The 21,240-nt window shown below is 42.0% G+C and overlaps 3 protein-coding genes across 3 annotated transcripts in view; all 3 read left to right on the plus strand.

Annotated features, from left to right (window-relative positions):
- Positions 1 to 4,545, plus strand: part of CCDC18 (coiled-coil domain containing 18) — a 62,314-nt gene extending 57,769 nt beyond the window's left edge. Inside the window, exons 27-28 of the mRNA XM_018559206.1 lie at positions 513 to 1,010; positions 4,484 to 4,545. Coding sequence (XP_018414708.1) covers positions 513 to 1,010; positions 4,484 to 4,489 — 504 coding nt within the window. The 3' untranslated portion in view covers positions 4,490 to 4,545. The remainder of the gene's footprint in view (positions 1 to 512; positions 1,011 to 4,483) is intronic.
- Positions 4,546 to 6,841: 2,296 nt separating this feature from the next.
- Positions 6,842 to 21,023, plus strand: LOC108789256 (retinol dehydrogenase 8-like). Its single transcript, XM_018559225.1, has 6 exons — positions 6,842 to 6,993; positions 14,852 to 15,013; positions 16,938 to 17,117; positions 17,435 to 17,528; positions 19,390 to 19,573; positions 20,768 to 21,023. The coding sequence occupies exons 1-6, from the start codon at positions 6,897 to 6,899 to the stop codon at positions 20,996 to 20,998; spliced, it is 948 nt and encodes a 315-aa protein (XP_018414727.1). The 5' UTR covers positions 6,842 to 6,896; the 3' UTR covers positions 20,999 to 21,023.
- DR1 (down-regulator of transcription 1) overlaps positions 14,950 to 21,240 on the plus strand; it is a 31,894-nt gene continuing 25,603 nt past the window's right edge. Inside the window, exon 1 of the mRNA XM_018559226.1 lies at positions 14,950 to 14,960. The gene's annotated coding sequence lies outside the window, so the exon portion shown is untranslated. The remainder of the gene's footprint in view (positions 14,961 to 21,240) is intronic.

The raw sequence follows: 21,240 nt of genomic DNA on the forward strand, positions 1-21,240 counted from the left end.
ACATACATACACACATATACACACACACACACACACACACACACACACACACACACACAGCATTCAAAAGCTATAGGGTCTCTTTACAGCAGAACACATACTTCATAATAATTCTGGTTGCCTGGTTTAGGAGTTGATCATATTTGCGAAGAAAAAATGCAGCCTGATCAGATATTGAGGATGATTTAAGAAGTTGTGAACCTTCCCTGAAAAAAAAACTATATTAATTTCAGTTATCCAATTATATGAGAAGCATTGGCACATGATTGAGTATGCAACGTGAGCAGGAGTTTGCTTATCATATGATTGGATAATTGAAGTGAATATTCATCCAATTTTCTACATGAAGAATGGATTTCTGAGGTGAGTTCTTCAACTTCTTTAGTAAATCTGCCTCAATATTGTGACATGCTTAGATTTAGGCATCTGAACAGTTCTGTGTTTAGAAATTGACGAACGTCGTTCTTTACACCAGTAGTCCTTCTACTTGAGTTTTTTCTTTCTTTCTGTAGGAGTCTGAGCTGACCAGGTTGAAAGCATGCATCTCTGGGTGGGAACGGAAGCTTGGCCTTAACCAGCTGCTAAAGTCATCCTCTCTTTCTTCTGATATACTTGGTGAATATGAAGCGCTGGACTCTTACAAGTTCTCTGATGCCTCTGACTTGAAAAACTGGAGGATACAGCACTCTATGAGCGATCGCAGCCTTACAGACATCAGCTCACTAGATCTCCCCAAAAATATGATAGATGCCATAAAGGATTCCCCACTAGGAAGGAGGATTACTGACAGCACTACACATGTGCCTTTCGATGCCTTGAGTGAGACTTCATTCAATCCTCTTGAGTATGCAGTGGATGATCAGTGTGATAGGATCTCAGATTGCCCTGATTTAGGCACACTCAGCGGAATGCTGAAATACATTAAACAGGAGATGAAATTATCTGAAGCCTCTCAGGCACACAGCCCAGACAAGAATCTGTGGACTGAGGAGGGTTGCCAAGAAAAACAGGTTTGTCTTTATTTTGACTTATTTTTCTCTTACTTTGGCACATTACTAGAATTGTTAAAGTATTAATGCCATGAGTGTCCTTTGTACATTTATTAACCTTATACATTTATACACTTTGTACACTTATTAACCCTGAGGCCTTTCATGGCTTGGGTGTAATATTTAAAAGGGTGAGATATAACAATGTCATAATGATATTACCACTAAATGATATATATGAATGTCCTCAGTAGGTGGTGCTGTATATCCCTCTACTCACAGGTATGAGGTCCAGTATTTGGAAGACGCCCAACAAGTCCGGTTGCCCGGAAAGCCAGTTCCATGTTGTTTAGCTGGCTCGATGCTGATTGGCTGGGAAGCCAGCTTCCCGGCCAATCCTAATTGCCCAGGAACCCAGCTCCATGTTCCCCTACGGCACTGCCGGTCAGAATAAATTTTCCTCTGACCTGTAGTTCCGGTATTGGGGAAGGTATCAGAGAATTTGGGCGAGTATGAGTTCGTAGCATAGCAGTAAATGAATGTGCAGAAATAGCGGGCAATAGCTTTTAGCACGCCACCTGCTGATTGTGCAAGTGAACCAAACTAAATTTAGAAAAAACGGATTGCTGAAATGTACGGTATGATGGTCTGAGCAGGTTAACCAGTTGCCGTCCGCCCGTAGAAAAAAAAAACGGAGGGACGGCAGACTCGGATGCTCGTGCACGCCGGGGCAGGAAAGACCCGCTCGTTTTTACACCCGTTAAAATTTAATATAGGGGAAATTTTTTTTTTTTTAATTTTCTGTAATTTTTCCTTTAATATATTAAAAAAAATAAAAACCCCGGTGGTGATTAAATACCACCAAAAGAAAGCTCTATCTGTCCCCAAAAAATGATATAAAATTAATTTCAGTACAGCATTGCATGACGGAATAAATGTCAGTCAAAGTCCCGCAGCGCTGAATACTGAAAAATGGCCTGAATGGGAAGGGGGTCTAACAGTCCGGACTTCAAGTGGTTAATCTACAAAATCACAAATAATGGACTACTGTTATTTGAGATGTTTTTGTAATGTCAGTTTAGAGATTAGAATAAAGAAAGAACATGTCTACAAAAGCACAATACCATTCCCCATGAAATATGTTATTATACAGTATTGAGAACATACATGTGTGACATTGGGTAGTAGCAGCCAAGGACCATATGTATTAGGCTTACAGCTTTCAGATGCTGTAAACAGAAGGACCTCTTATGAAATACAGTAATCATCTTATAGAGCCGTTATATTTCATGGTCACACCTCAATACCTGATCTCACTGGTGTGATTCAGCAGATAAAAGCTAGAGAAGCTTTAGGAGGCAGAGGCACCTGTATATCTAAACATGGAAGGCTCCCAGACAAAACAGGAAACATTCTAGTTTTCTGGGGATTCCATTATAAAATGGCCATCAATCTGCGATTGTGAAAGGTTTAGGTAACGTATGGACTCCACTGTAGTATGTAACGGAGAGGGACCCCAGGTCTGTTGGTTTGGAGGGCCATTTTAAGTTGAAAATCCCTTCATCATCAGTGAAACCATGACTGTGGTGTATCATTTCACTCCATGTGTATACATGTTGAAGTTGAATAAGAGCAATGGGTGAAAAAGAGTTGTAGTTAACCTGTCCAGTAACGGAAACACTTGTGTGAATACTCCACTTATCACCTATCAGCTCTGTTCCCATATTCAGCTGAAAATCCCTGTAAGCTCTGTAGAAGCTCATTAGAACTTGTGGTTTAAGTTACTGTAGAAGCCCACTTAGCATGATACGCCTGGTCACTGATCACTGATCACATCATCATTTCCTTCAGTTTGGTGCTCCAGCTCCCAATTTCCTTTAGAATAATTTAGAGGGCAGAGCAGTTGTTGAGGGTACAGTGGATGGGGAAAAGTAGCATATAAATTCCAGCATATGTTCTGGGGATTCCGCTAAAATATTAAAGTAGTATTACATATTCAGTAATGAATCTAGATCACACAAAAATACATTGCCCAGGAAATCATTTCTTTTACATTTATGCCCAAGCACTTAGTCATCAGCTGATTCCAACACTCTCAACTCTGCTTCCCTGAACTTCCTTTCCAGTACAAGATCACAAAGGACAGCACAGTCACCAGCAGCTGTCCATCTACTAGCTTAGAGCAGGGAATTGGCTTGCCTTTATGTACCTGTGTGTTGACAAATACAGCTTACTAGCACAGACAAGGGTGGCTGCAAAGGAAATGGAGCCACCGTAAAGCAGGATATCAGGGCCAGTGCTCAGGGGACCAGCTGATTCCGCAGGAAACTAAATCTTTGAAACATCAAGGAGCAGCATCCATTGTAAATGATTAAATCATCATTTGAAATAGCTTAAAAACATTTTAACTTTAATGATTCAGTCAGTCAGAAACCTCTGTTCTTTTTGTTGCCAGTAGTACAGCAGGTGCTGCAGGGGTGGGAAATCCAGAAAGCGAATGCTAATTGATGGCAGTGGATGTGCTTTTCCTCCTGGCTCTATAAAACATCCTGCTGGCTTCCACATTGAAAAGAAGTGCTAATATTCTGTATTATTTTCTACACCCTCGTGCTGCTGTGCTGGCAAAAATGGACTGGCCATAAGTGATCATATCTTCCATTTTTCATTATTTAATGTATACATACAGAGGCCATAAATTCAACAATTTCTTCAATAAAGAGGGCAGGTTCACACGATTTTCTGGAACACTGCGTTCCAGATCTGGTCCAGAAAATCGTGGCATTGCGTTTTTGCCACGGTTTTGCTGTGTTTGGATTTTTTTTTCTTAGCTTAAAATGGTCTTACAGGTGTGTTCCAGTGCGTTCTGATGCGTTTTTCATGCATTTCTATGCGTTCCACTGCATTATAGACCAGGCATAATAGGACAAGCAGTATTTTACTGGTCTGGAATGGACTGTGCTGGTGTGACCAGAGGCCAGAAACAGCATAGGGATCATACATTGGGATGCATTTTGGGTCCGGAAACAATCTGGTCTGATCTGGAGATGATCTGGACATGGTGTGAATGGGCCCTTAGACCTGATTCTAACAAAATAATCTATCTCATGCTTGGCATTGTCTTTATATTATTTTTGTAGTTAATATGATATTGTCATGTTTTCTATCTAATTGTGTACTTTATATATCTCTATTTTAATATTCGATTTATTATTCTTTTTTTAATAATAACCATAATTTAGATTTATTCATAATTTAGATTTGGTTGTGTTCTATACGTGGCACATTTTCTAACACTATTGACCATATTGGTTGCCAGTGCAAAGTAATTGTGGGCTACGTTCTGTCTATCTATCCGTGGCAGTAATATCGCTGCTACTTCAATGTATTCACAATGTGCATGTTATAGTTCTATTAATTATCAGCAGTAGTCAAATATAAAGACTTCACCTCTTCTTGTGGCCACAGCTATAAATAATTCTCTTCTCTCTTTCCAGACATGACCCACAATCTACACAAGAATAAACCCCGCAGACAAAGCCCGGCCTGTATATATGTTATGTTTGTACATGTCTTTATTTATTTTCTAAATGTCATTTTAAATGAGTGTTTTTGTTTTTTTGTATTTTTTACTTTTTGATATTTGTATGAATCTTTAAGATAATGAAAATTTTATATGCTCTTGAAATAAAAGATTTACAGAAATGCCACTGCGTCTTTTGTTGCGTTTCTTTTCATGACGGCGGCGTTTTCAAGCATGGCACAGAAATGAAAATAAAATAGAAAGCTCCTGTAATCTTCTTATGGGTCATGCAGGGTGATTAGTTATGAGTCTCAATCTTTGCTGTGAATAATTCTATCCTATTGAGCAGTGTGTTACCTGGTCACGGGGATCTCAGTCTGGTGCAATGTGAAGTAAAGACTTTGATAGTGCAATAAAAGATTTGGGGATAAAAAAAAAACCCGCCAAAGCAAACCTTGAATCTGGCTAAACCATTTTTTGGCATTGTCTGTCTGGAGTAGTGTTTAGTCAAATGAAGGGATTTCTTAATAATGTTTAATGAATGGTTTCCTTTGTTACTCAAACACGTGATGTTCTGGTGTAAAAGGTATCTTCCAATTTGGGTCATAAAATCATAAAATGACATTTAGGAAGCCTCTGTGTACAGGGTGCTGAAGCTACATCATTCTTCCTTATCTGTGGAACACCAACAGGATGTCCTATAGCTAACGTAGTGTTTCAACCCCCCCATAGTCAGAATATAACCTTTATGGCCCATTCGCACCACATCCAGATCATCTCCAGACCAGATTGTTTCCAGATACAAAATGCATCCTTATGTACATTTCTGCAATCCGTTTTGTCTAAATTTCAGTTTTCTTCAAAACTCATTTTAGTTTTACGTTATCCTAAGGCTGGGCACACACCTTACAACCATCGCAAGACTTTTGTCTTGCGATGGTTGTAAGGTACTTAAAAAAACGTACGATCTGCCTATGTTGCATAGGCAGATTGTACTTGCGATGATCGCAAGCCACGCCCCCAGGGGCGGGCTTCCGATGACCGCAATGCCGAACGGGCAGTGTGCGCTTGTGCACACCGGCCCGTGCGGCTGTTATCGTACGGACATGCCACAAACCCGCCGAACATCGTACGATGCTCGGCGGGTTTTCGAACATGTCCGTAAGTTTAAAGTCGTGCGACCTTACAGTAGTAGAGGTCGCACGGCTTCCACACACCTTACGATCATCGTACGATCGCGGGATTTCCCGCGATTCTCGTACGATAATCGTAAGGTGTGTGGGGACCCTTAATCTTTATGTCTATGATTTGTATGGGTCAGATTAAACCTGAAATTTAGGTGTGAGCTAAAGCTGAGGTCTCTATAACATATTTTATCTCGTATAAGGCACGAGTGGTTAGATGGTGGCCTATTCCTTTTTAATTGTGAGCTGGAAGATCTGAATAGAGTACATGTCACCCTCAAGCCAGGAAAAGCTAGTTTAGGGGCCCCATCACACCTCTGCTGTGCACACGTTAACTTGTGTTAAGGCAGCCCATTCATTTTGTAACCGGACCTGACACTTTTTTCCCCAATCAGAAAACACGGTAGTCCATTACCTTGTGGTGTGCTGCATTGCAGGTCTGCAGGTCTAATTGGACAGTTAAATAGAAGCAGAACGCAAAATGCTATGTTTAGAAATAAAAGCCATACATATGCAACCAGCAGTTGCCTCCTCTTTATTTAACAAACTCAAAAATAAAAAATCCAAATGTCAAGTATATGTTATATAAATAAAAAAAATTCCAATTGAATCAAATTGTATTCTTTACTGAACACTAAGCACTACAAAGTTTGGCAATGTCTGGGGGTTGGAGGGGTTTATACTTTTGCCATCAGCAGAAGAATCTACAGATCCCTTTATAAAACACAGCAGAAGCATGGATCAGAAATAGTACAAATATAAAACCTGGATACAAAATTCCTTAAACAATACAATAATTCTACCTCGTGCTGTTGTCTTCTGCTGTATGTGAGCATAAAAGGTCAATAGGAAATCCCAACAGTCAACAATTATTGACAGAAGCTTATCTAACATGAATGAACTGTCAAAGAATTGTAATGACCATAACCTAAGTCAACCTCCACTCTACTGTGTTGGCCTTTCAGTGCAGCTCTCTATCCAGATTATGTCGTTAACACCGTTCACCCCCCATTAATGTCAGAAAAGAGATTATCCAGCTTTAGCCTCAAATTGTGCAGGTTTGCATTTTTAGATGTGCTGACGCAGCCCGGGCATGGATAAAACAGTACGAGGGAGCAACTGAAGCCCCAGAAGTAACATTTCCTCGACGTTGATGGTCTCTGGTTTATACTGCTGTAGCAAAGACAGGTCAAAGAAACAAGGATGGCAATGAAAAATGTACTTGTTACAGGATGCTCATCAGGAATAGGACTGGCTATTGCAGCAAGGCTGGCCAAAGATGATCAGAAGAGATTCAAAGGTAATCTTATTTTTATATACAGTATATATATATATATGTACAGTACTATGGATAGCATCTGATCATGCTGGCAGTTGTTGAGAATGTCAGGCATGCATTAGATGAATGATTACACCTCTTCCTGATACTGTAGATAAGGGAGCAAACGTATTGTCTTTATTACAGTAGGTTAGTATTTCATTTATATACCGTAGTACGTTTATGATCCTATAAAAAGGTTATGGTTTGAGAACCTCAAATCAATAAGATGATTCATTTCACAAAATGTAGTTCTATTTTATATGTGCCGACACACATTGTTCCAATTCTTTCTTGTTAGTTATAAGCAGCCTGTACAGCAAGAAGATCACAGCAGCTTATAGGTATCAGGGTGACATAATGCTGTTTTCAGTGCCTAATAATTCTGATATATTTGATATTAAATATAAAACCAATATTAACATCAGAGTTCCTTTCCCCTGTAAAAGCTTTACAACATAATGGCTTCTATTCCACTGACACCAAAACAAATAAAGGGAATGACAAGGGACAATGTGAATGTTAATCAGTCATCCTGTGTGTATATTTGCATACTCATCTGTCCCATCCCATGTTTGTTCCCTTGCTGTACCTAGGAGGTTGGCTGTGTACAGCATAGAAGCACCTTTTCTCATCGGAGATCAGTCTGTGACATGCGTTGACATAATTATGACTTAAATGCTTGCTTATTGACACTAATTTAATAAAATGCAAACAATTAGAAGTTCAATTGTTTTCAGATTACACATTAAAAGACTTCACAAAGTTTAAATACCAGCAGAAACAATATGTTACATGTGTGTAGCCGATACGCTCAGTAAATTAATTCCCTTAGCCAGTGTTTTAAAGGAGAGCTATGGGGTCAGGACACAAACTATCGTTCTCTTGTCGCCCAAAGCTCAGTATTTCGCGAGCTACAGCTCACAGTATACTGAGACGCCGCAGCCGGGACGGATCCCGACATTACTGTCTGGATCAACATAGAGGCAGATTTAAAGTAGTAGTAAACTTTCAAACTTTATTTTTCAATAATGAATTCAGATCAAATATACTTAGTCATCACGTTTCTAAACAGATGGCTTCAACTCTCTCAGCTACGCATCCCTGAACTTCCTGTCCATTACAAGACTCCCACCACTATTCATTTACTAGCTTACAGATGGGAGAAGGGAGAGCAAAGAGCAGGGTAATAGCTTGCCTTGCTCTGTTCATTTCTGGACAATAAATACTTTTCTTTTTGCACCAGCTGATTCTGCAGGAAACGAAAAATTTGAAACAATAAGAAGCAGCATCCATTGTATGTGATTTCATCAGCAGTTGAAATAGCTTAAAAACCTTTGACATTAATATTACTTCAATGAAGAAGCTTAGAATGTTCACAAAATAAACTGTGTGAATAATGACTTCACTTATCCAGTAGCATGAAAACAAATCCCTGTTTGCTCTCTTTCATTTGTATCTGATTGGATAACTGAAGTGAATCTTCACACAAATTGTGTATGCGCATTCTCAACTCCTTTAATAAATCAGCCTCATTGTATCTGATTAAAGGGAATGTACAATCTTTACTAAAATGACTTAAAAGAAACCATTGTGATGTAAATGATGTTATAAATCCTTGTTCCTATGCATAGATTGTTATGGTATACATAATGTACATAGGGGGACGTCATATATGCTCATTGCATATGTAGACTCTGCTTGCTGCTTTGCAGTGCTACATACTGTATTAAACATGCTTGACTGCTCCTTCTCACAATGCAAGTCTATGGGTCAGTCAACTTATTAAAGGCAATACACTCCCAGTGGCGGTAATCTTATGTCAATGGCTGTCACATCTAAGAGAACCATATAGGATGCCATTGCTGGCTTCCTACTGAAAATGCTGGCTACCTGGCGGCTTCTGGCTTTAACCCTTTCGCTGCCAAGCCCTCCGGAACATTTTTCAAATCAGCTGGCCAAGCCATTTTTGAATTTTCTGCAATTTTTTCCTATTGATTTGATTTTCAACTGCTGCGTTGCTAGCGTTTGTAAAAGACCCCCCAAACCATATATTTTCTGAAAGCGCAGGCCCGGTAGAATAAAAAGATGGTGATACTAAATTTGTAGGCCCTGCATACTTTGCGTAAACCAGAACAAGCACGAAGCAGTCATAGATCTCCACATTTGAATAAAAAGGAAAATATATCATGTAAAGCAGAATAGTAAAGTAAGTTTAAGGATACTGTACTATTGTTATGTCTTTCTAATTAAAGCCGAATAGCTAATAAACAAACATATACACAAATGAATAGTAAATACAAAGGTGAAATGCATATAGTTATTTGCAAATGATATGTATATTCTGTTTAGCCAATCTTGCGGTCTAGGCACCCATGGCGGACAGCACAGGCAGGTCCTAGACCTTCCTCAAGACTGCAGCTGATCAATATGTAAAAAATACTATGTACAAATATGGCAGCGGAACAAGAAATTGAGTACGAGAGGACAACGCTGGATTTGATGGCCATGTAAGTATGTTCATGCTTTGTAATACAAGGAGATATTTATCATAAAACTACACCATTTTTTGTGCAGGGGCAGGTGAGGGTCTTCTTTAAGAGTTGAGTATGGTAGCAAGCTCAAGGCTGTCCCTATAATAAGACAGGCTGCGGCGGTTGCCTGAGGTGGCATCTCATTGGGTCATGTGGGGGAGGGGGTGTCAGGTGTGCCTGATGCCCCATTTCCAGCCAAACCGGCCCAGGTTGCTCTTAACAATTTGTGATGCTCTGGCCGGTGTCCTGCCAAACTCACTGATCTCATCGTTTACCAGGAGCGTCCCACTCCGCTCCCGGGAACCAGTGACGTCAATGAGCCGGGCAGAGCCAGAGCCAACCTCCCCATAACATGCACCCCACAATACCCCCCACCCAAGGAAGCCTTGTATACTGCACTGGACATTCCTTACAACAGGTCAGTTCAGTGCCAGTTCAAGAAAATGTTGAATTAAACTGGCAGTAAATCTCTAAACAAAATGTATTGTGTGTCTTGTGTAAATTAGAGAACACAATCTGCCACTATAAACATGATTTTCCTTTTTAGCAATGATAGTTCCTCATACACCATTGGGATACATTCTGTTATTTGCTTTCCTTGGTTGTGATTGGCTATTCTTTGCAAAGTGAATCTTCACCACATTCAGTAAGATAAGTGAACATTCCCTTGGAAAGTGAACAAGCTTTACTCCTTTAGTAAATCAGCCGCACAGTCTCTTTGGCAGAATAGAGAATACTAAACAGAAGATAAGAATGATACTGAAAAATGATTACCGATCACTAATTTTCAGAGAGTCAGTAAAGTCTGCCACGTGTGTGAACAAGACTCGAGTTTCTATTTGTGATATATAAGGACAGTATACTGACATGTGAAGACACATCACCGAGTTATTTCTCTGCTGACCGAAAAGGAATTTCATGAAAAGTACATTATAAATGAATATTTATCTTGGCTTCCTGCAGCAGTTCTCTCAAGAAAGCAGGACAGGCATTATTCACTGCTGAGCACTGGGGGTCCCTGGTTCGAATCCCGGTCAGGTCACTATCTGCAAAGCAGTTGGCGTGTGCTTGCGTGGGTTTACTCCGGGTACTCCGGTTTCCTTCCACACTCCACAGACATGCTGACAGGTAATAGACTAGACTAGTGAGTGAACACATACCGTCACTCGCTCACCTCCCTGCAGAGAGCAGTGTCGGTCAGTCACCGCTTCCCGCAGGGATTGCCCCCCTCCCCGCTCTGATCCTCCAGCACTGACTGGAGGAACGGACGGGGGAGGGGGGGTACAGCTGGCACTGCCTCTCGATAGGCAGAGCCAGCTGTCATTCACGCAGCTGGGTGTATCTCGACAGCATTGCAGCTGTAGCTCGCTATATACTGAGCTTCGGGTCACGGGAGGACGCTAGTATGTGTCCTCCCGTGTCCCTTAGGAGAACTATGGGGGGAAAAAAACTTACCCCCATAGTCCTCTTTTAACTGAACAAACTGAAAGAAGCTGATTGGTTACTATCGGCAACTGCTCCAGATTCTGTCAGCTTCAGTCTTGATAAATCCCCCCATTGTATTTGCTGCCATTTCTGGTAGGAAAAGCTATTGCTAAGACAGGGGTGGGCAACTCCGGCCCTCCAACTGTTGTGCAAATAGAAGTCTCATGAGGCATTGGAAGACTGGCAGTTACAGGCATGACTCCCAGAGGCATGTTGGGATTTGTAGTTAAAGCACAACTGGAGGGCCGGAGTTGTCCACCACTGATTGAGGACCATATTGTTATTATCATATTGTTAAAAATAAAACCATATGATCACCACTCTTCCCCACTCTTCCCTTTCTTACTTCCCAGTCTTAAGCTGGCCATACACCTATAGATTGTCTGCAGACTTTCTATGGTCAGATGGAAAAGGTGCAACAGATTCCTCCATCTACGCTACACTGTGTGGATGGAGGAATCTCCCACTGTGCCAAGCTTGCTGGTCGGCCCCGCTGGCTCTGAAACTACCTGAACAATGCCAGCATCCAATCAGATTGTTCAGGTATTTTAGGAGCCAGCGGGGCCGACCAGCAATATACTGAAGCTTGGCCCGGTGGGAGATTCCTCCATTGACACAGTGTAGCGTAGATGGAGGAATCTGTTGCACTTTTTCCATCTGACCATAGAAAGTCTGCAGACAATCTATAGGTGTATGGCCAGCTTTATACTCGCCTGTCCCCGCTGCAGTGAGAGACCGCTCACTAGATCACAGAGCCAAAATCTTCCTGGTTTGGTCATCACTCTGCACTCCCATTTATTCTCATGGACTGCAAAAGAATGAAGCCTGCTATCAACTTGGTTACATCGGGAGGGGAAGGGTGAAGCCTGACAGCACTCCTATCAGGATCGGTTAAACCATTTCAATTTGCAGCTTTGAAGACCTCCGCAAAGTTACTGGAAGCGGTCTGAAAGCTTTGCGGACGCTTGCTGTACACACTGTTCTCATGCAATCTGTGCAAGGACGTAGGATAGGTTTTCAAAACTATAGCAAACAGAGAGGAACGCTTTGCAGCCTTTCATTTGACGTAAAATATTCCCGCTCCAACCTGACCACAAACTGCAATTTTATTCATCTTCCATCATATTGATCTCTTCGATTACCAATGCAAGTTTCATAACAAGGAATCAGATCATTATAACTCTCGGCCAATATATAATAAATGATTCCAATTTCTGCTGTGGCTGCCTTTAGATAAACATCTTGAAACTGATGTAAGTTCCCCTTATTATTTCATTATTGGCTCTGTGCCAGCTGCAAAACTAGAGGTGTCATTGTGCACAACTTTGACTATATAAAGACTAGACAGGAGGCCAGATAATTGCAGTGCAAAGATTAGCTTCTACATGTGTTCAACCTCCCAGCCAGAAAACCAGGAGGAAGAATGGAAATCTGTCAATGGCATCATTATTATTATTATTAAGGGGACATTTACATCTGTTTTAGGCTAGGTTCAGACCTGAGCGACACCCAAGACACGCGTCCCGGGACCACGCGATCGTGTGCTAGTGCACACAGCGGTTGCCGCACGGCCCCATTGATTTCAATGGAGTTACATCCATGCGGCAATCGTTAAAAAAAGGTACATGTACCTTTTTTGGTGACACACAAAGTAGTTTTTTTTAGCCACGATTGTGTTCAATTGCACGGGCGGAATCGCGGCGGGAAACTGCGCGATGCGCCTGGCACCGTTAGAAATGAATGGCACCCACAGCGTGATCGGCTATGTTGGGCGACTCTAGGACCGCCCAGCAATCCGTTCGGTTTTGTGCACGATTGCTGCGCGGTCAGAAGTCGCCCAGGTGTAAACCTAGCCTTAAGGTGCAACTTAACTGGACGTAAAAAAACATAAAAAAGATCCGCCGAGTGTAGGAATGGTTTTATATACTAGTATCCTCTGGGATATAGTTTAAACACTATTCGTGTGTGATCCACTTAGCCATCTTGTTTTTTATTTGAATATTCTTGATTTTGTATAGATGATTTGCTACTGGTAGAATGTCTTATGATATCATTTTGTTATATGGTATATGATTTATTGTAACTTAAAAGTGCACTTTATTTCATCAAGAAAAGAAACGTTATATATTAAGAATAACACCATCAAAGCCGCAGACCACAGCAGCTCGTTGTAATCTAACTCGGAATACTCCTCAGACTCGTCTACTCACGTATTGGGTGTTCTATAGGGACGTTTTCAGTGCCGTTTCTATAATGAAAAGGGTTAATGGTGCATCAGATCTTCCACTACTTCCACTAGCTGTCACCCGTCATTATGACCGTTCCCTAGCAACCGCTGATTGAGATAACATTGCTGCTGTCAAGGGAAAAGGAACCAAAGCAAATATTCTGAAATGTATGACTGTTCCCTCATCTGCAGCAGAATTGTATTCTTCATCATTCGTTTACCCAATTACACAGACAACCCGCCACCGCCACTTACCTGAATCCATCTGGTCATTTTAATAGGGTGGTAAAGGACTTCTAAAGGCAAATCACAGATCCTTTGACATATAGAAGAGGGTGGTTAAATGAGAATTATGGGGTCAGTGTTTTTCCCCATAGTTCTCCTTAGGGTAACGGGAGGACACAAACTAGCGTCCTCCCGTTACCCTAAGCTCAGTATACCTTTTTTTATACTGAGACGCCGCTGCCGGAGCGGATCCCGACAGCGATGTCGAGATCCGCCCAGCTGCGTGAGTGACAGCTGGCTCTGCCTATCTAGAGGCAGAGCCAGCTGTACCCGCCCCCTCCCCTGTCCGTTCCGCCAGTCAGCGCTGGCGGATCGGAGGGGGGAATCCAGCCCCACCCCTGTCACGGCAGAGAGCCGTGAAAGGATCGAGAAGTCAGCGAACACCGGTATGTGTTCCCTCACCTCCCGATCTACTGAGCCGACCTGTGACAGTCTCATTGTCACAGGTCGGCTAGAACTATGAGGTGAGTGAAAAGCACTCCCCTCATAGTTCTCCTTTAAAACCTCTGCCATGTTTTACTGCTATCTGGGGCTTCATTAGGGGGAATTCCACCCACTTCCTGTTTTGGAGACAACCTTGTCCCCTCTATAAAGGGAAAATCTGCACCAGGGAAACAGAAAACAATAGCAAGCTGACAGGGTTTCTAGTATTTCCCTACTTAAAAAAAATACATCTGTCTGTGCTGTTAGAGAGATTTACTTTCACTTCCTGTCCTGGGGACAACCTTTTTACCAGACAGGAAGTGAAGGAATCAACAGAGCCTCCAATGACAGTAAAACTTTAGAGGAGTTGCAATCCTTCCTCACTCTATCCAAAGCTGGAAAACAAATTATCTGTAGTGTAGCTCGGGTTACTTTTCCATACCATAAGCGGTAACGCCGCGCTACACTCGGGAATGCAGCATAGCATTTACTTACCTTGTTCCTCGAGCCACGCTGTGTTCTCCGGCCGATGCCGGCATCCGTCTTCCGGGTTCCGTCCCTTGCGAGCGTACGCGTCGCAGGGGGGCGGAATCTTTAAAAAAAAACGACAAAAACAACAAACAAAACAAAAAAATCGAACGAAAAACATGAAAAAAATTAAAATCATACCGCCAGGGAGGTTAAAGACACTTAAAGGAGAAGTATTGGGATCTGGGAGAGAAAAATATACTCCTCCCAACAATTAGAGCCGGCGTGGGGTACATACAATATGAATACGACTTCAAAAATGATTTCATTTTGTACCCCCCGAAAACATACTGCAGTTTCCCTGAAAAAAGCTTTTCATTTCTAATTGTATTGATTTTTCCTATTTGGCTCTATCTAGTTTATGCAACAATGAGGAACCTGGCAAAGCAGGAGGATCTTGTAAAAGCTGCTGAGGGCTACGTGGGGAAAACCCTGGAGATAAAACAACTGGACGTGTGTTGTGAAGAGTCCATTCGGAACTGTGTCAACAGCATCCCTGATCGCAGAGTTGATATTCTAGGTATGTAAGACATCTCCCTTCCACATGATCTGATCCTTGTCCCATAGTGTTGGATGCAGGTCACCTTCCACATGTCATCCTGATGTGCTTAAAGCTATTGCCTGCTATATACGGAAAGCGCCGCAACCAGGACGGATCCTGACGATCCTGATCAGTCGAGATCCACCCAGCAGGCTGATTGACAGCGGGCTCTGCCTATCTAGAAGCAGAGCCAGCTGTGCCCGCCCCCTCCCCCGTCTGTGCCTCCAGTCAGCACTGGAGGATCGGAGAGGGGGGTATCCACTGTGACTGACAGTCTCCTCTCTCTGCAGGGACATGATCGGGAAGTAAGCGAGTGACGCTATGTGTTCGTTCACTTCCCGATCAATAGAGCCGACGTGTGACAGTTTAATTGTCACACTTCGGCTTTAACTATGGGGATGAGTGTAATTCACTCACCCCATAGTTCTCCTTTAATTAGCCCTCCTAGCTCTTATCTTCTGGCCACAGATAAATTAGCACTTAGGTTGCAGACAAAACACTAGTGACTAGGGGGAGGATTTGAATAGTTAAGCAAAAGACAACTGGGAGAGCTGACACCACTCAATCCACAAAAATGCCGTGTTGCCAGCCCACAACAGGAGGAGCCCACATTTAGGTGCTGAGAGCATTTCTGGCAAATCAATGAGTTTTGTTTTTTCCACGGGGTCTTTAAAGGGATAAAGCATGAGAAAATGTGCATGTATTTCGGAGACCTACTACATATGTTTGTTTGTTTTTTATTTTGCCATGACATGCACTTTAAGTAGATGAGAACAACCATCCTGCACTCTGTATAGAAAATCCCGAACCTTAATCATACATCCTGGCAGTGGAAAGCCTTGCTACAGTCTTATCAAGAGCACTTTAGATCTAGGTTGCTCTTAAAGAGACCCTGTCACCAGATCATTCATTTTACAGTCTTCCTAGAAGATAATAGGAGTATTTAACACATTTTAGGCATGAGACTGCTTGCTGGGTCCCACCATCTTGGATGTGATGTCAGCACCCCCAGATCTGTCACTCAAGTTACACTCTATAGTATCCCCCTTATCTACTCCCCCCGTTATTACATAAAAGGTTATGTATGGAAGTTGAAAAGAGATTTGCTGGGCCAGCACAGACTATTTAGATACTCCTAAAAGAGGAGAGAGGGCTATGACATACAAAGAGGAGAGGAGGCTGTGCTAGGGAATTGACTTTCTGAAGTAGTCAGATTTGCATGCAAGTAAATAAAAAATAGTTTATGGAAAGGAAAAAACGCTGCCAGTAATCTTTTTAAATGCTTGATTTTTTTATTGCACTTTTAGGTGCTATTTTTTACGTTGGTGACAGGGTCTCTTTAATACTATGATACAGACAGGGTTGGGAATGCTGGATGGAGCAGCAGCAGATGCACAAAGACCTTCTGAGCCACAAGATAAAGACTGCACAATTTTACTGTCTACAGCTAGCAATAAAACTCTATATTTGTATTAATGTAGAGCGAACAGTGCGCGTATGACAAATATTTGCAGTGCTGTCATTCTCTGATACATGATATTTACAGTGTCATTTATTGCCAAGGGCATAGTGATTTGTTATATGATCATGTAACAGAGTCACTCAGTTCAGTTCATGAATGCTTGCATTCTTATTTGATCTAAAACAAAGATATCCAAGTAGATGAAGACAAACGAATAGGTATTCCCTACATGCAATACATAAAAGGAGTTCATGTAGGAAAATGGGACAGAGTTTATGTTTTCTTAATAGGTTTGGATATGTATTGTAAAGTTTGCTTTTTGCATACACTCTATATCATAGGAAAGTAAATATATGCTTCAGGCTTAGGATGTAAACAAGATGCAAAGCATCCCAGTCTCGTCAGTAAATTTACATGTTGTAAATCTTTTATTGCCCACAGTTAGTAATGCGGGAATGGGACTTATTGGCCCCATTGAATGTCAAACCATTGAGGAAATGAAAACTGTAATGGACACAAACTTCTTTGGACTGGTCAGACTACTGAAAGAAATATTACCCGACATGAAGAAGAGGAAGAGCGGACACATTGTAATAATAAGCAGCGTGATGGGAATACAAGGTACAATAGGTATTGTACTATGACAATATACCGTGATGCCTGTCCCTCTAGTTCTGGGCGGCGTATGTCTACCCATATTTAAAAATCACTGTGCTGATTGAGTAAAGAATTTGACATCTTGTTAGGATCTTTAAAGCAATTTGCCCTTTGTGGTTGGGTTTTCCCTCACTTAGACAAGGCCTGAAGTGGAAAAGGTTCCACCTGATGAAAAAGTAACTATACTGCGAGTCCAGAAGAGGGGACCCACACCACTGGTCTATAGTCTAAATAATATGGAATGTAAGGCTGAACGAACCTAATGGTGTTTGTTCTTGCAGGTATTCTGTTTAATGACGTGTATGCTGCCTCCAAGTTTGCTGTTGAAGGCTTCTGTGAAAGTCTGGCAATCCAGGCACTGAAATTCAAACTGCAGTAAGTATGGCTTTTACAATCTTAGACTGGTAGAGTATTGTGCTGTGTTAGCCGTCATTTCATGCAGAAAGTTTGGAATTTAAGTAGGGATGTTCAGATACCAGCTGGGACCTGGCTCTGGCACTCCTGAAATCATTGGTCTGTATTGTTTTAGAAAAACTGTCACATGACATTAAACAAAAATGTATCAGTACTTGTATCTGTGAGTCAGTGATGTGCAGTGGAGTCCGTTCTCGGTGAGGCATTTCCCCTGCCGGCCTCGCCCCAGCCCGGTTACCGAGCTATGTGGAGGAGGGAGGTAGGTCAGAGAACGGAGGAGCCTCCCTGTCCCTCACTTGCTCGTGACCAGTGAGGCATCGAGATCGATGTCCTGTTTTTAAAAAAAATTTTTTGTTTATTGGACAGCTTGGACGAATGGTGCTTTGCCGTTGGTCCTAGCCATCCACAGAGCTCAAGCCTCTAACAGCAAGTAGAGGCTGTTGCAGCTCTTGCCACACTAAGTTGGGTTACACAAAGCAGTGGGGAAGCTCGCTGCTGGGTAAACTAGCTTAGCTGTCAAAAGCCAGATGCAGCGCCACCTGTAATTAACAGGCAGTGCTCCGTCCATGACAGGATACTCAGCGGGGAGGATTTCCCTGCTGTATAACTTGCTAGAAGCTGATCTGAATGGAGAAAAAGCTGTCAGCTTCATATTTGAAGCTGACAGCTATTTCCTCCATAGTACTAGGTGAGGCTCTGACTGCACGTCCCTGCTGTGAGTACTTGGACAAGTATCAGTACTTTTACTTGAAAAATAGTATCTCTGAATCCTCCTTAAAAATCACAGCTGCCTCCTAACTTTTTCTCTAGTCTATTCTTGGAGCCAGAAAAGTATCTGTACATGTAGCGAGTACTGTACTCAGTATCTGAACATCCCTAAATGTAAGCGATACCCTTTATTGGCTGCCCTAAGTTATTACAGATGCAAGCTTTTGGGATGCAATATTTAAGTTCTTCAGGCTTTATACAAGCCTTGTAAAACAGCCCATTGTTTACAGGCTTCATAGCTCAAGCTGCAGTTTACATATAGAACTGGATGACTGATCACAAGGATCCATTCCTTATTGGACAGCTCAGTCTGAAGTTTCAATCAGACAAAGCCATCTGTGAGGCAGGCAGCTACTGTTGTCCTGTGTCTTTAGAAAAACTAGTGTTCTGGGAATCCTTTTTCATGTATTAAATGTTTATTTGTAAAACATGGAGGGGGGAATTTATCAAAACTGGAGCAGTTGACCATGGCAACCAATCAGTTTCTCTCTTCAGTTTGTTTAGTTAAGGTTTGAAAATTAAAGATAGATGCTGATTGGTTACTATGCACAGCTGCTCCAGATTTTGTCTGCTGCAGTTTTGATAAATTCCCTTCGGAGTCTATAAATATGGTTCAAAAACATACACGCTTTAAAAAAGAAAGTGACCAAAAACCATGTTATGTTTCCATTAACCTGACCAAGGACTAATGGCGTCATATTCCTTGCAGTGTTGTTTGGTAGGGTATAAAAGGAGAGAGTTCAGTCCTAGCAAAGCTCAGACTTTCTAGAGCAGAGGTACCCAAATGTCAGCTGTGGCAAAACGACAAATCCCTTGTGCCAATGCTTGTGGCTGTCAGAGTCTTGCAATGTTTAAAGGGATTTGTAATTCTTACCACAGCTGGAGTGCCGACGTTCAGCTACCATACCTGAGAAATAGAAAACTGAAGTCCTGGTCTTCATGATGACGCTGGCATGTGGCACTAGGAATTGTGATGGAGATAATGACTGGCTGCATAAAAATAGAACATCTGAAAATGATGAAGTTGTTTAATAATGAAACGATTGTGTTGCAGCCTAAGCTTGATTGAACCTGGCCCGGTCATCACAGAGTTTGAAAAGAAAGTTTATGAAGACGGAATGAAAATGGATCTTTCTGCAGCAGATATGGAAACCGCAGAGATGTTTACCACTGTTTATCTGAAAAACTATAAATCAATCTTCCAGAGCCTGGGCCAGACAGCCGAAGATGTAGCAGAGGTAATAACACTAAAGAGTCATCCTGACCATTTAAACCGGAGTAGACACCCAAAACAACCTACAGACAACCGATAGTCTCTCACTCTATTGAATAGTCTCAGGAGGTCCTGCACAAGCTGACCATACAGGATTCCCCCATCTACCCTAAAAGCATATATGGAGGAATCTCCATTGCCAGCTATTATTTTCTGACATTTGGCATGGCTGTCAGAATACCTGAACACTGACTGTAGAAAGTTGACTGCAGTCACTGTTCAGTGGACAATGTTCCACCCAGCTCCTTTGACAAAAGTCAATTGAAGCGACAACTTTTGTTAAGCTGTGCAGTGTTGGCAGGGCTATCCATGGATTGACCATTAGCCTACTCAGCAGGAAACCCGAAATTCAATCAGTGCTTGCCCAGCTTGTCTGTCCTTGGGGAAGAAAGCACATTGGAAAACCTTTTCTGATCATTATTGCAGAGAAGCTGCCTGAGAAGCTGTGTCCCTCCCTTCCCACCGATCAGGCAGGAAGGCTCAGGAAATCCAAGTTTTTCTTTTTGGGTCCAAAGCAGCAGACCACATATTACAGGGCACTTACATTTATTTATAACAGTGTATTGGTTGCAGTGACACAATCAGGACAACCTATCTGCTGGTTCCACCAGCCTTGCAGACACTGAGGGACCCAAACCTTCAATCACTCCTGGCCATCCAGCTAGGTGGAGTCCCTCACGTCAGGAAGTATCACAGGCTCTGCCCTCCAGGACTGGACCCCGAGGTTGCTTATGACAAATTTTTGCTATTCAGGCACTAGAAGAGCATTCAGTACCTGTGTTACTCTAACAGCTTTTCGGCCATGTTCTGAAAAGAAAGTCATGTGGCAGAATGGGTTGAACATGCAACCCTAACCCAAACTATGCAACACTAGGCAATTCACATTAAACAGAGAAGAGTGTAGTGTCCTATACGGTTGTTGGTTGTTTGGTGGGTGAGGGTGTGCTTGGTTAGAACTGGAAATGCAGGCAAATTGCCCCCTTTAAACATCTGTGTGCACCACTCCTTAAAGAGAACGCAGAATCCAAATTAGTATGTGCAGTTATACTTTAGAATCCAGATATAATATGTCTTGCAGTATTTGTAGAAATCACTACTAATGGTATCAAGTGGCTGCTTCTAAGCAATGTAATTGTTTTTCTTCCCTTTAACTTTTTAGCACACGATGAAGATTATCCTCTCAGATAACCCACCTTTCCGTCACCAGACAAACACCCTCTACACTCCAATGACAACACTAAAATATGCTGATCCAAATGGGGACCTACCCATCGATACCTTCTACAAGATGGTCTTTCAACATGACAAAGTTTTCAACGCAAGCCTAAATTTCATCAAACTGCTGAGATGGAGAAGTAAAAAGAGTTTTGACCTTGGGAAGAATCAGTGATAAGAACCACTGATTGTATATTTGGTCACTTTCTATGCATAATGAATAAGCCCTAACTACTTCTGTGCTCAGGGAAAATGCAGTGAAGGGTTTTCCCATAAAAGAGTATATCAGTGCAGAAGTACTATAGACTTTGTAGAACTGTTTCCTGTCACCGAAATAAGATAGGAGCATATTTTAGAGTTTACCAAATATAATTAAATGCACTGTGATCCCTAAAATCCCCCCGGCTACAAAGCCCC

This window comes from Nanorana parkeri, unplaced genomic scaffold, assembly GCF_000935625.1.
Source record: "Nanorana parkeri isolate BGI_ZX_2015 unplaced genomic scaffold, ASM93562v1 scaffold382, whole genome shotgun sequence".
In the NCBI taxonomy this organism is placed as follows: domain Eukaryota; kingdom Metazoa; phylum Chordata; class Amphibia; order Anura; family Dicroglossidae; genus Nanorana; species Nanorana parkeri.

Coding starts and splice junctions, on each gene's coding strand:
- LOC108789256 (XM_018559225.1), top strand. CDS start 6,897: ATGGCAATGAAAAATGTACTTGTTACAGGATGCTCATCAGGAATAGGA. Junction 15,014..16,937: donor TCGCAGAGTTGATATTCTAG/GTATGTAAGACA, acceptor TATTGCCCACAG/TTAGTAATGCGGGAATGGGA. Junction 19,574..20,767: donor CAGCCGAAGATGTAGCAGAG/GTAATAACACTA, acceptor TTAACTTTTTAG/CACACGATGAAGATTATCCT.